A 12,365-nucleotide genomic window follows, 5' to 3' on the forward strand; every position below is an offset into this window, starting at 1 on the left:
TGACCACCAGCCCTGCCCCAACAGATGCGAGGGTGCAAACACACGTGTCTGCTGGCGGAGCAGAGCCGTGGCAAGAACTTCATCCTCTACAAGCCCAACATCGGGAAGCAGAGCCAGCCCGAGAGCCTGGAGAGCCTCCACAGGAAGTACCGGCGGGTGGGTGCAGCGCGCGGGGCCCGACGGCCTCTTCTCCGCGCGCGCTGTCCCGGCTCGTGCCCCTCCACGGCGCGCGGGGCCCGGCCGCAGCCCTCGGCAGGGCCACCCTGTCCCTGCTCCTGCAGCCGCTCGCTGTGACACCCAGCAGTGTCTCCGCGGGCCCTGGGAAGTGCTCGTCCCCCGGCTTCACTCCTGGCTTCCTCGCTGTCCCCGCGGGAAGCCGGCGCGAGACTCCCTTGTGCTTTGGGAGGACGGTTGCCGTGAGCTGCCCGTGTCCCCGCGGAGGCGGCGGCAGAGCCGACGGCAGCACCCAGGTGTCCTGACTCCCGGCGCGAGGTCTCAACCCGCAGCCTGTCGTTGGCAGTGGAAAATCTCCAGCTCTGTAACGTTTTCTTCCGCAGGTGCTGCCTGAGGAGGCCAAGGAGCACTGGGAGAGCAGTTACCACTTCTCCTTGAAGAACTGCAACCACGCGGCCCGGTAAGAGCCGCGCTGGGGAGGGCTGTGCTGCGGCGGGCCCTGCTCTGCCCCAGCAGCCCGTGCTGACCTGGGCTGTTCTCCCCTGCTTGGCCTGAAGGAACAGGAGCTGCAAGCTGATCCAGGAGGGGAAGGAGTGCTTCCAGGGCATGCGGCTGCGGCACTACTACATGCTGTGCGGGGCCCTGCTGCGGGTCTGGAGCAAGATCGCCAGCATCATGGCAGACATCACCAACACCGGCCTGCTGCAGATCGTCCGCCTCAAGACCAAGGAGAAGAAGAAACAAGTCGGTGGGTGAATACCTGGGAAGGGAAGGGGCAGGACATGGTAAAGGACGGAAGGGGGATCCAGCTGCCCGCTTCCAAGATGGGAAGGAAGGCGGCTGGGACTACTGTGACACATTAGTTTGTGCCCAGCATTGGTACATCTCCTCTGGGCACCAGGCCCGAGAGTCCCAGCGAGGCGCTAGGCAAGCGGGACCCGAGCTGGGTGCTCTTGCTTGTGCCTCTGTCCCCTCAGCTTTGAGGACTGAGCCACCTTCCTCCCCTAGGGATAAAGATCCCCGAGAGCTGTGTCCATAAGGTGCTGGAGGAGCTGAAGCAGATGGATGAGAACGTGAAGCGGAAGCACAGCCGGCTCCTGGCCCAGGAGCAGAGCCAGCCTCTAATCCTGCCCCTGCACATCCTGCCGCAGTCCCTGGACCTCATGCAGACGGGGCCCGGGGTCCCCTTGCCCAGGCACTCCCTGCCCCAGGACGAGATCCTGGACTTGACCTACAGCCCCCCCAGCAGCAGCCTCCCCGACGTGGCGCTGAACCCCGACGCTGGTGCCTTGTGCTTCCCCCCGGAGCCCCTTCTCCAGCCACACCAGCAGCACAGGCTCCACTTCGGCTTCAGCAGCCCCTCTGCCTTCAAGAGCCCAGCCCCGCTCCTGGAGGGCAACGTGTCCCTGAGCTCCCCGCAGCTGCCCGAGCACAACCCGCTCCCTCTGCCTCACGCCGGACCCCTGCAGACACCGCAGCAGCCGCAGGAAGACTTTGTCCAGCAGAACGGGAATATCAATTTTAGGGAGGTACTGGAGGAGATGCTGAGGACGTTAAATGTGGCCCCCCAGGAGCGCCAGAGCGTGATCCATTTCAGTGGGCCCTTCTCTGACTTCTGAAACCAGCCGAGCCCAGCGGGGCGCTGGGGAAACCGGGCACTGCTCAACGCTGTGGATCCAGATATATCCTTTGGTGCAGAGAGGGGAGATGGGGAGCACTGGCTTTTCTACTCGTTTGGATTGATCCACTTGTGTTTTTGAGGGGGAGAAGAAAGAAAAAAACTGTAGTTCCTTAAAGCAAAGTTTATTTATATATCTAATATGCAGTCACGCATGTATAGATCTGTATATAACATGCGCTTGGGAGGAGTTGAGTGCTGCCAAGCTCAGCTGATTCGGGCTGATGGTCCCTGCTGTGCCCAAGTCCTGCTCAAAGGTCAGTGCCCCAGGGCAGAGGGAGTCGCCCTCCTCTCCCTGCTTGTCCCCCTGTAGACTACTGAGTTTTCCAGGCCAGATGGTCCCTTCCCAGCTCCGCAGCAGCTGCTGGTCCGTGACTGAGCGATCCCGTGTCCGGAGCGCGGAGGTGGGAGAGCCCAGTTGGCTCCTGCAGCTCCGGGGCTGCTCCAGCGCTGACGATGCCGCTCCCGACGCCGGGCTCTGCGGAGCGGAGGGGAAGGGGAAGGCAGGGACATCCCAGAGCAGCCGGGGGCCGCGGAGCCGGTGTCCACCACGCGGGGCCGAGCAGCCTCCTTAGTAAAACTGCCCCTGCCCTGCAGAAAGGGCAGGAGCTGGCGATGCCGAGCTCCGAGCTCAGCGCTGCTGGCACCGCGTGCAGGGTTTCCTGGGCCCTGTGTCCCTTCAACCCGTCCCGGAGCCCTGTCCAGCCCCGCGTTGCCCCTCTGGCTAAGCTCTTCCCGACGAGCTGCCGCGTGGCGCCCGTCCGTGCCGCCGCGTCGCTCGTCTCCCTCCGCACAGCTCGTCCTCGGCACACGGAGCCGGGCGTCGGGATCGTGGCCATCCAGCCTGAGGGGCCGAGGTCCCTGCGGGCGCCGGGCTGGGCAGCTCTGCTGCTCGTGCTGCAAACGCAGCCTCCACCGCCGCAGAGCGAAGGCTGCGGCGCAGGGCCCTGCCCGGGGCTGCTTCCTCCAGGGCGGCTGCAGCTCCCGCCACCTCGGCCTCCTTCCCTGGCGCTTGCTGCCCTTCCGGGAGCGTCTCGGCCTCGGCAGGTCCTGGGGAGACCGGCCCCTGCTCTCTCCCTGCCGCGAGCCTCCTGCTGCCGTGTTTTTCTCTGCCTGGAATCATCTAGGCATTCCCTGGAAGCAGCACTGGGATTTTTTCCGGGGAACAACTTGAGACCTGCCCTGCCTGTCCCAGCCCTTCTTCGAGGAGGCACCTGGGGAAGGAGGCCCAGCCTGGGACGTGCCCCCCGGTTTGGGGGCTTCTAGTTGTCCCCGTTCTCCCGGGCCGGCTCCTGCCTCCGGGCAGCGCTCCGAGCGCTCCGGCCGCGCGTGCAAGGAGAGCCCCTTACCTCAAATAAACACCAAAGATCCACGTCCCCCCGTCCGTGGAGACACCACGGCCTTTCCCTAGGCCCGAGCAGGGCCCCCCTTCCCGCCGCGCTCCTCTATTTAAGATGCTTCCCAGCCCTCCACGCTCATGGATAACCCAGAGGGGCCGCTCCGCTCTGGATTCGCCCCGTCCTGGTTCCTTCGCTTGGCGCTCGCTGGATTCTCCGCGGCAAGAGAAAAACAGGCGCCAAGAAAACCCATTTCAAAAAGGCATAAACTCAGGAATCGCACCAAGGTATTCCCGCTCCAGGCACCTCTCCCCGGGAGGGACCAGAGCCCCGTTACCTGCTGTCTTCTAGGGTGGCTTTTTGATGTTACTTTTAAAATATATGCAATCCCCCCTCCCTGACCTCTGGAAAGACAGAGCACCTTCAAGGAAACCCTTCCCTGCCCCAATCCTGTTTTTGTCAGGGTTAATAATATGTAACGATACCTTTTAACTAAATTATTATGCATTTGTCCTACTGATTGTATGTATTTTTAAATGAATCCTTTTTTTCCTCCCTTAAAACTTTTTGTTAGCACTTTTTAATCTGCTTGTTGTTTGCCTTTGTTTTTCTATGTGTATTTATAATTAAGTGAAATGTATATATGTAAAGAGATTTTTTTTTTTTTTAGAATATGTGCCTTTGACTAATAATTCCTAAATTTTCTACTTGCCTCAGAAGGATAATTTTTCATTCTGCTCAGTAAAAATGGAAAGGAATTCGCACGCAGGATTTCTGCGCGTCCCAGCTCTGTGTCTGTCCGCAGGGATCCCGGGGGAGGCGCAGGGCGCCCGGGTCCTGCAGCAGGAGCGGATCCTGCTCCGCTGCTCCCTGCTCCGTCCTCGTTATCCCGCTTGGAGCTGGGCCTGGGAGCCGGGGCTGCTTGTGGAGTCGCAGCGAGTCCTTCCTCGCCCTTGCGCAACTTGGGGCAGGATGGAGCGCGATTCCCTGCCCGCGCGGCCGCTGCCCGTGTTCCCGGGGAGGATCCTTAGCACAGGGAGATCCTGTCCCGTGGGATGAGGATCCCACATGCCGGCACCGCAGCCCCGTTTCGGCACGAGGGCCTCCCCACGTTCTCCTGCCTCTGGCCGTAGCTCCTGCCCTGCCCCAACAGGTCCCTGCTGCCCTGCCAGGCCCCAGGGCTGCACTGGGGTCACGGGCAGGTCCGGGAGGGCCCAGGGTTGTTTTTATTCTGATCTCACTTGCCCTCAGCCCAACCCCATCTCGCTCCAGCAGAAACTACCTGATCCTCTAACCTCCCTGCTGCTCCGTGAGAAAAAGGGATCCCAGGGGAGAGGATCCACACAGCTACCCACGTTCCTTCACCTTGTTTTGCCTTTTCCCATCTGTTTGAGCCCTTCTGATGCTCCAGCTCACCCAGGATTTGTGTAATTCCCCCCTCAGCCCTAATGAGGATTATCCCTGCTGGGCTCAGCGCAGGGAGCTGAGGCAGGACTTGCGTAAGGTCTTAGCTGCCCCGCAGAGCCCTCGTTTCTCCCCGCACGCAGGGCACCAGCCGGACACGGTCGGGCATTTCCCATAACTTTATTGCAAGGGGACATCAGCTGCTGCTTTGCGCCTGGAGAGGAGCTGCCCCGCAGAGGCCGGGGGCCCTGGGTCGCCTCCTCCAGCCGGTGCACGCCAAATCTTCGGGTCTGCCTCACCAGCGAGCTGGCTTCAAGACAGACCGTCATTGGAGCTGGAGAAGGGGGGAGCAGGGAGCAGGACAGCCGGTGCCAGGGCAGCAGGGGTGACAGGAGCGGGGCTACAGGTACCGAGGCAGGTCCTTCTCAATCACCTGGGGGAGGAAGGGAGCGTCACGCTGAGCACTTTGCTGTCCCCAAAGGAAGCCACCCCCAGCGCTGCCCTCGGGTGCAGCAAGGCCAAGGGAGGGCGGGAAGAGCTCGGGACGGAGCCTCCTCTGGGCACGGCTCCCCCGCGGCCTGCGGGAGCAGCTGGCACCGCCGCGCTGCCCTCCCCAAGGACTCACGTAGGGATCCTCCATGGGGCTGTATCTCTTCACAACTTGGCCCTCGCGGTTGATAAGAAACTGCAGGAGTGAAAAAGCACCCGGGTGAGCGCGGCAGTTGCTGGGGGCAGATCCGCCTGCAGGGAGCAGCGCCCGCGCACACGGATCCCTCTCCCTGCAGCCCCGGATCAGGGCCTCGCCGAGCCACCCCCAGAGCCCAGCACAAAGCAGCACTATCCTACCTTGGTGAAGTTCCATTTTATGGCGCTAAAAGGAACGAAAAAAAGGACAGAGGTGAGTCTGTGATGAAAACAACTCCCCTTGCTGCAGCCAGGCCACCCGTTTCCATCAGCCGCAGCCTCCCTGTCCTCCCCACTGCAGGGTCTCCCGGCACCGCCGGGGCTCACGGTTGCTCCAACTCACTTGCCCAGGGTGCCCTTTCCCGCGGGCTGCGCCTTCATCCACGTCCACAGCGGGAGGGCATTGTCCCCGTTGACGTCGATCTTGCTGAACATGTCAAACTTCACCCCGTACTTCTCAGCAAATGCCTTAATCTGAGCGTTGTCCCCGGGTTCCTGCGGGAGGCGAAACACGGGGCTGCCACCTCGGCCTCTTCCCACTGAGCGTGGAGCCCCCCGGCCGCTGCGCGGGCTCCTCCCGCGCTCCCACGTACCTGTTTTCCAAACTGGTTGCAGGGAAAGGCCAGGATGCGTAAACCCTTCTCAGCGTATCTGGCGTACAGGTCAACAAACTGAGTGTAGTTTACGTCCGTTTTGCCTCATTTCGAGGCTACGTTGGTGATGATGCACACGAAGCCCCTGCAAAGAGAGCGGTTCCGGGCGCGATTCCCCCTGGGAAGCGGGCGAGCGCGCCCGGGAAGGCGCCGCTTCGCCCTCCCGCTTGCGCAAGCTCCTACCGGTACCGCTCCAGGGACACCGGGGCGCCGTCGATGTCCTGCGCGTGGAAGTCGTAGATGCTCTTGGCCGTGCGCCAGTCGTCGGCCTGCGCGCACTGCGGGAGACCCAGAGCCGCGTCGCGCCGTCCCCGGGGCCGCGTGGCCCGCGCCCGCCACCGGCCCGCACCGCATCACGTGCGCGCGGGGCCGCGGCCCGGCCGGCTCTGCGGTCACCGCCCCGCGGGGTCGCTACCCGCCTCGAGCCCGGTCCCCCGGTCCCGGTCCCGGCCCCGCCGCGCTCACCATGTTCCCGCTCCGCCGCGCAGCCGCCGCCGCCGCCACCCCGCACCGCAGCGCCCGCCGCGACCAGTGACCCAAACCCATCGCGCCGCCGCCCCCTTCCTCGCGGCCAATCAGCGCGCGGAGGCGGCGCGGCCCCGCCTGACGGACGGCGCGTCTGGCCAATCGCAGAGCAGGAGGCCCCTGTTTGTGGGACAGGTGGGGGCGGGCGGCGGCAACCGCGAGACCGGGGGGAGGGAGGGAGGCGGGGGCCGGAGGGTGACGCAAACGCTGAAACAAGGCGGCTAAAGGGGACAAGGGGCATAAAGGCGACAAGGAGGCTAAAGGCGACAAGGAGGCTAAAGGGGACAAGGATGCTAAAGGGGAGAAGAGGAATAAAGGGGACAAGAGGGCTGTCCCGCCGGGCCGTGCAGGGCGCGAAGGGGCAGCTCCCGGCCCGGGCTCGCGGCTTTTCTCAGCGCTTCGTCACAGCCCCCACGGGCGGGAGCGCCGCGGCTCTGCCGTGACGCGGACTCTCGTGTGTCCGTGTGCGGTGACATCCCAGATCCGCCCCCGGATCCATCCCCCCATCCCACATCCAGCCGCGGATCCATCCCAGATCCCTTCCCCCCTCCCCCGCAGCGCGGCCGCCGCCCGCCGGGGGGCAGCAGCGGCGCCATGAGGCGGGCGGGACTACAGCTCCCAGCAGCCCCTGCTCCCGAGGCGCCGCCCCCCTCCCGCCTTAGGGCGGCCGCGCGTGCGCAGAGCGGCGCGGCAACATGGACGACGAGGAGGAGACGTACCGGCTGTGGAAGATCCGCAAGACCATCATGCAGGTGCGGGCCCCGCGGCCGCCTGGGGGTCCCTTCGGCTTCCCGGGGAGCCCCGCGGGCGCTAGAGCTGGGCCCGGTCGGCGGCCGCTGCCTGCGAGGCCGCGGGGCGGAGCGCGGCGTCGCGTGTCTCAAGCGCGCGCGTTCTCTGCAGCTCTGCCACGACCGCGGCTACCTGGTGACGCAGGACGAGCTGGACCAGACGCTGGACGAGTTCAAGGCGCAGTTCGGGGACAAGCCGAGCGAGGGGCGCCCGCGGCGCACGGACCTCACGGTGCTCGTGGCGCACAACGACGACCCCACGGACCAGATGTTCGTGTTCTTCCCCGGTGAGCGCCGCCGTCACCTGCGCCGCGGGCCCGCACGGGTGGCTTTGCCTTCTGAATGTCACCGTGCGACCCCCGTGCTCAGAAACCCCCTTTTTTTGGTGTATTTCCAACTGTTTTGCTGGCAGGGAGCCTTTCAGAGGCCTTTTCCTGCCCTGCAAGATGGAAATCTTGATGTGGTAATTGCCACGTGAGGTTTTGTTGGTTTGCACGTGCGTTATCCCATTGGATTTTATTGGGTGAAGCTTTCCATAGTTTGTTGTGTTCGACCCAGGGGTAACGTCTGCCCCTGCTGGGCTGGATGCAGAATATTGTGCAGAGGAGAAATACATCAAAGCAGAACAAGAATCTGCGCATAAGCTAAATGCAAAATAACAATTCCTAGAGTGTTTCTCACACGCATGTATTGTAACCCTGGGGCCAACTTGTTTCCTAGAGGAGCCCAAGGTTGGAATAAAGACGATCAAGATGTACTGCCAGAGGATGCAGGAGGAGAACATCACCAGAGCGCTGATCGTGGTGCAGCAAGGCATGACTCCCTCGGCAAAGCAGGTACCGCGCGCCCTAGGAAAAGCTGTTTGGGGGCTCAGAGGATGATTTTGAACCACGGGTGTTTGTTCCTCGCTGCTGCGTGGGTAGGATTGCCCTGGAGCAGTGCCCGTGCTGCAGCCTGACGTGCTCTTCCTCTGCAGTCCCTGGTAGACATGGCTCCCAAGTACATCCTGGAGCAGTTCCTGCAGCAGGAGCTCCTGATCAACATCACGGAGCACGAGGTAGGCGGCGTTGGCAGCGGGGCAAGGGCAGCACTATCAGCTCCTGCTGAGCTGCAGGCTCAGCCAGCAGCCACGGACCTTGTGGCTGGAGGGTCAGCCCGAGTGACACAGCAGCAGTTCCCGTTTCCCTTACCCACATGTTCCTCCTCCTGCTTCCGTGAGGGAATGGTTGGTTTCCCTGGTTTTATAATCTTGGAATCTCTGCCTTTTGTTTACAGTTGGTTCCAGAGCATGTGGTCATGACAAAGGAAGAAGTGACGGAGCTGCTAGCCCGATAGTATCCTTGGCTCATTCCTCCCCTTCCTGGCTGTGATGCAGACTTGCTTTGGCCTGAAAATGAATCTGCTTGTGCATGTGGCAGCATGGTGCTTTGTTCTAGTGACGTGCCCTTTCCCAGAACAAGTGGGCACCTGGGCCAGTTGCTTCTTCTCCTGCTAGAGCCTTTCCTTGACTGTCCTGTAGTAAACTGAGGGAGAACCAGCTGCCGAGGATACAGGCGGGGGATCCTGTTGCCAGGTACTTCGGAATAAAGCGAGGTCAGGTAAGTGTGACACAGCTGGCGATGGGCAGCAGCTCTCCGCAGGTGGAGCGAGGAGCTAGTAGGGGCTTTTGATGATATTTAGAACCCTTGGAGAAGGGAAGGGCATCTCCTTCACACAGGAAAGCTGTTAGGGTGCAGAGACTTGTGCAAGCTGCACTCCCAGCAAGGAAGGGTGATGCTGGCTGTTAAATCAGCTGATGAGGATCAGCAGATGTGACACCAGCCCCAGCCTTTCACTCCTCGTGACATTTCTGTGCTGCACTCCAGCAGCAGACGTGAAGCTTAGTGACAAAAGCCTCTGTGGCTGCAGAGGGCTGTGGCGTGACAACTGTCTGGGTCTGTGTGTGTGTCTGGTGGGGAAGCCCTGCTGGGGAAACTTGCCCCTGGCTTCCCTCGCTCATGGGTTGCTTTTCTTGGGCCCCTAGGTAGTGAAGATCATACGGCCCAGTGAGACCGCCGGCCGCTACATCACCTACAGACTGGTGCAGTGACCAGGAGCCCTCAGGTGAGGCCGAGCCCTGGGTGCGCTTGGCAGGGCTGGAAAGAGGGATGTGGAGCTGCTGGAGAGAGTCCAGCGCAGGGCTACGAGGATGATCAGGGGCCTGGAACATCTGCCCTGTGAGGAGAGGCTGAGGGAGCTGGGCCTGTTCAGCTGGAGAAGAGAAGGCTGAGAGGGGACCTGAGCAGTGTCTAGAAGTACCTCAAGGGAGGCAGGGAGGAGGATGGGGCCAGCCTCTTTTCACTGGTGGCCACCGACAGAACTAGAGGAAACGGCCACAAACTGAAGCATCAAAAGCTCCACAGGACCTTAAGGAAAATTTTCTTGCCAGTGAGGGTGCCAGAGCCCTGGAACAGGCTGCCCAGAGAGGTTGTGGAGTCTCCTTCTCTGGAGATCTTCAAACCCGCTTGGACGCAGTCCTGTGCCACGTGCTCTAGGTGACCCTGCGTGTGCAGGGGGTTGGACTAGATGATCTCTAGAGGTCCCTTCCAACCTTCAGCATTCTGTGATTCTATGAAAGAGGTGCTGGGGTCTCCAGGGTTGCCTTGCAGGAGAAGAGCTGTAAATGCTTTGTGCAAAGGGCCGACCTGGTCAGGCTGTATCCCCAGAGCGCGGCGGTGTTGCTCACGGGCGCTCCGCGCCCGGCTCCGCGGTGCCCGGGGCACCCGCTGCAGCTTGGCCTTGCCTGCCAGCCCAGCGAGGCGTGAGGCAGTTCACATCCCAAATTCTCCTTCTTCCAGGTGTGGAGGAGAATTGTGTCATCTCCGGATCCTCCCATGCGTCACCCATTTACAGGCGCTCTACGATACCTGCCTTTTTCTAAAAATGACTGAGAAAATTCTGCACTGCCTCTCTACGTTCATGTTATATGGCCTGTAGCTCCCCATTCTCCAGTGTAGATTTTGCTGCAACTCTCTTCCTATGAGGACTAGTGCCATGAAGCTAAAATGAAGCAACTGAAGTGTGCAGAGAGGAAATGAGTGGAAAGAAGGCCTTTGCTTTCCTGTTTTACAGGACTTTATTTTTAATAAAGGTTTGTACTGTTGCTGTTCCTCACTATTATTCTATTTCTCAGTCTTTCTGTGCACCAAAGTCTCTTGAAATTTGTGGGTTCCCCTGATTCTTCCTTCTGAGTATTTTGCTGCCGAAGGTTCCGGACTGAGCCCCAGAGCTCATCCGTTTAACTTTGATCCAGTTTCCTGGGCAGTTGAGACTTACCTTGTTGCTCTGATCTCCTGTAACCTCTCTGACCCTTATTTTGATACCTTGAGACTCAGATACCAGAGCGGAAAGTTGTTTATCCCCTTCCATACATCGTGAGCAGTTTCACTTCCCTTGAGTTTTTAAACTTCAGAGCTTTAGTAGCAAGCAAACAAAGTACTTCCCTCTAGTGCTTGGCCTCCTGCCACCATGGGTTTGAGTCCGGAAAATCCTGGTCCCCGGGGCAGACACGGGTTTGAACACACTGATTTTATTCTTGCAAGCATGCAAATTTGAACAGAACATGAAGCAGAGCTTCGTGCAGTGGTACAGATATGTCACAGCAAACCTGACTCCCTGCCTCCGTGCCGGGTTTCTGTACAAACAGGGGTGCCTGTTCCCGGGGAAGCTCAAGCTTTTGCAATTCCCTGACTTCAAGGGCGTTTCCCTTCCCTCGCTCACGCTCGCCGTCATCGTCCTTGCAAACACACGTGGTGCCACCAGTGGTGGTGGCTCTGCAGCAAGAGAGGGGAGTTCCTCTGCTGTCGAAAGGGCCTGCTGGAAAATCCAACCATCCTTGGGGAGAATGTCTCACGAGTCTTTCTAGCTCTTCTTTGGCTCAGTTCTGAGTTACTTCACTGCTTAGTCACCTTCTGTTCCATGTACCTTTTAACTCTTGCATTGAGACGCACTTAAAGGTCATTTTGAGAACTGTGGCAGTTGTAAAGCCCAGGCTATCACTGCTCTTGTGAAGATTTGATACTCGTCAGCACTGACTCGAGCGTCTACTCCATGACCCAAGTCCACAGTAATGAGGTGCCTGCAACCTACACGCACCACCCGTTGTCTTGTAGCTGAAATGTCCCTCCACCTTCTCCCATTTGGCTTCCTGGAGCCGCCTGGAGTTTTGTCTCTGCCTTTTTTTCCTCCCTATCCAGTTTTTTTGGAAAGCTTTTTAAGACTTGCAATGATCAGGCCTGGTGTGGGTGGAGATGGTGAGAGGCTGTTTGGTGTCCAGCCTTTCACTAAAGGAGGGCCTGGCTAATTCAATTAAAAAACCAGCTTTGGATCTGCAGTTCTATAGGAGCTGTTCTGTGGGCTACTAGCCGCTTGTGTGTGCTGGCCCTTGTGCATCTAACTCAGGTTCTCTTGGTTTTTATTCCTATCTGCCCTGCTGGCTTGAGTCTTGGGCCGCTCAACAACGGCAATAGGAGCAAAGGCCAAAGGCACCAGCAGGGTAGAAAGAGGCTTTTGGCTCTTTTGAGCTTGGTATCTATTTTTCCTCTCTGTTTCAGTGCAGAAAAGTGTCATAGCTTTGAAAAAAATATTTTGGCTGGTCATGTTTGATCCTTTAACTTCCTTTGCCAGCAGAGGTAGTGGATGTGTTAAAGGGTCATCTCTTTCACAAACAAAACCCAACGTGGAAAACAAACCAGAAAACAAAAATCCCGCCCTCCGCCTGCTCCCAGCTCCTTGATTCAGACAGTGACTGTCCTGCACCCTGCAGGGAAAGCGTCTTCCTGGCACCTGGGCAGAGAGCAGGTTCCCTCCCAGGGAGGGCAGGGGACTAGTTCTGTGTTTGTTACTTCTCCCTGCTGTTGCATTTGGTGGCATAATGTCTATTTAGGGTCAAAAGTATTCCCTGAGAGGTCATGTCATGCTCAAGACTATGCACTAGTAAAATCCGTCCCTGGAGCTTGTTTACAGCCTCTTTGCATGGTCCTGCCGAGTAAAAACAAATGCCCATAAATACAAGCAGCGCTGCAAGGCTGGCAGCGGAGGCAGGAGGCGCCGGCCCTGCGGTGCTTAGGAGGGCCGAGGTTCT

General features: G+C 59.8%; 3 protein-coding genes across 4 annotated transcripts in view; 2 read left to right on the forward strand and 1 right to left on the reverse strand.

Annotated features, from left to right (window-relative positions):
• The window catches only part of SBNO2 (strawberry notch homolog 2), a 45,090-nt gene extending 43,077 nt beyond the window's left edge, over positions 1-2,013 (forward strand). The window contains exons 30-33 of the mRNA XM_088526736.1: positions 25-156; positions 558-634; positions 732-922; positions 1,183-2,013. Coding sequence (XP_088382862.1) covers positions 25-156; positions 558-634; positions 732-922; positions 1,183-1,793 — 1,011 coding nt within the window. The 3' untranslated portion in view covers positions 1,794-2,013. The remainder of the gene's footprint in view (positions 1-24; positions 157-557; positions 635-731; positions 923-1,182) is intronic.
• Positions 2,014-4,851: 2,838 nt separating this feature from the next.
• Positions 4,852-6,484, reverse strand: GPX4 (glutathione peroxidase 4). Its single transcript, XM_088526830.1, has 7 exons — positions 6,396-6,484; positions 6,114-6,208; positions 5,871-6,015; positions 5,621-5,772; positions 5,440-5,464; positions 5,219-5,278; positions 4,852-5,026 (listed from the first exon to the last, which is right to left on the reverse strand). Exons 1-7 carry the CDS (start codon positions 6,474-6,476, stop codon positions 4,994-4,996), a joined length of 591 nt encoding a protein of 196 aa, XP_088382956.1. The 5' UTR covers positions 6,477-6,484; the 3' UTR covers positions 4,852-4,993.
• Positions 6,485-7,118: 634 nt separating this feature from the next.
• Positions 7,119-10,392, forward strand: POLR2E (RNA polymerase II, I and III subunit E). 2 transcript variants are annotated; one of them, XM_088526762.1, is made up of 8 exons: positions 7,119-7,207; positions 7,356-7,530; positions 7,964-8,079; positions 8,220-8,300; positions 8,519-8,577; positions 8,763-8,841; positions 9,267-9,346; positions 10,081-10,392. In XM_088526762.1, the coding sequence occupies exons 1-7, from the start codon at positions 7,151-7,153 to the stop codon at positions 9,330-9,332; spliced, it is 633 nt and encodes a 210-aa protein (XP_088382888.1). In that variant the 5' UTR covers positions 7,119-7,150; the 3' UTR covers positions 9,333-9,346; positions 10,081-10,392. The 2 variants fall into 2 exon arrangements, with proteins under 2 accessions (XP_088382888.1, XP_088382886.1); XM_088526760.1 differs by lacking the exons at positions 9,267-9,346; positions 10,081-10,392 and having other exon boundaries at positions 8,763-8,989.
• The last annotated feature ends 1,973 nt before the right edge of the window (positions 10,393-12,365 follow it).

This window comes from Tinamus guttatus, unplaced genomic scaffold, assembly GCF_059628265.1.
Source record: "Tinamus guttatus ecotype Peru unplaced genomic scaffold, ASM5962826v1 Tinamus_guttatus_pri_ptg000254l, whole genome shotgun sequence".
Lineage (NCBI taxonomy): Eukaryota > Metazoa > Chordata > Aves > Tinamiformes > Tinamidae > Tinamus > Tinamus guttatus.

Coding starts and splice junctions, on each gene's coding strand:
- POLR2E (XM_088526760.1), top strand. CDS start 7,151: ATGGACGACGAGGAGGAGACGTACCGGCTGTGGAAGATCCGCAAGACC. Junction 8,080..8,219: donor TGACTCCCTCGGCAAAGCAG/GTACCGCGCGCC, acceptor CTTCCTCTGCAG/TCCCTGGTAGACATGGCTCC. Junction 8,578..8,762: donor ACGGAGCTGCTAGCCCGATA/GTATCCTTGGCT, acceptor ACTGTCCTGTAG/TAAACTGAGGGAGAACCAGC.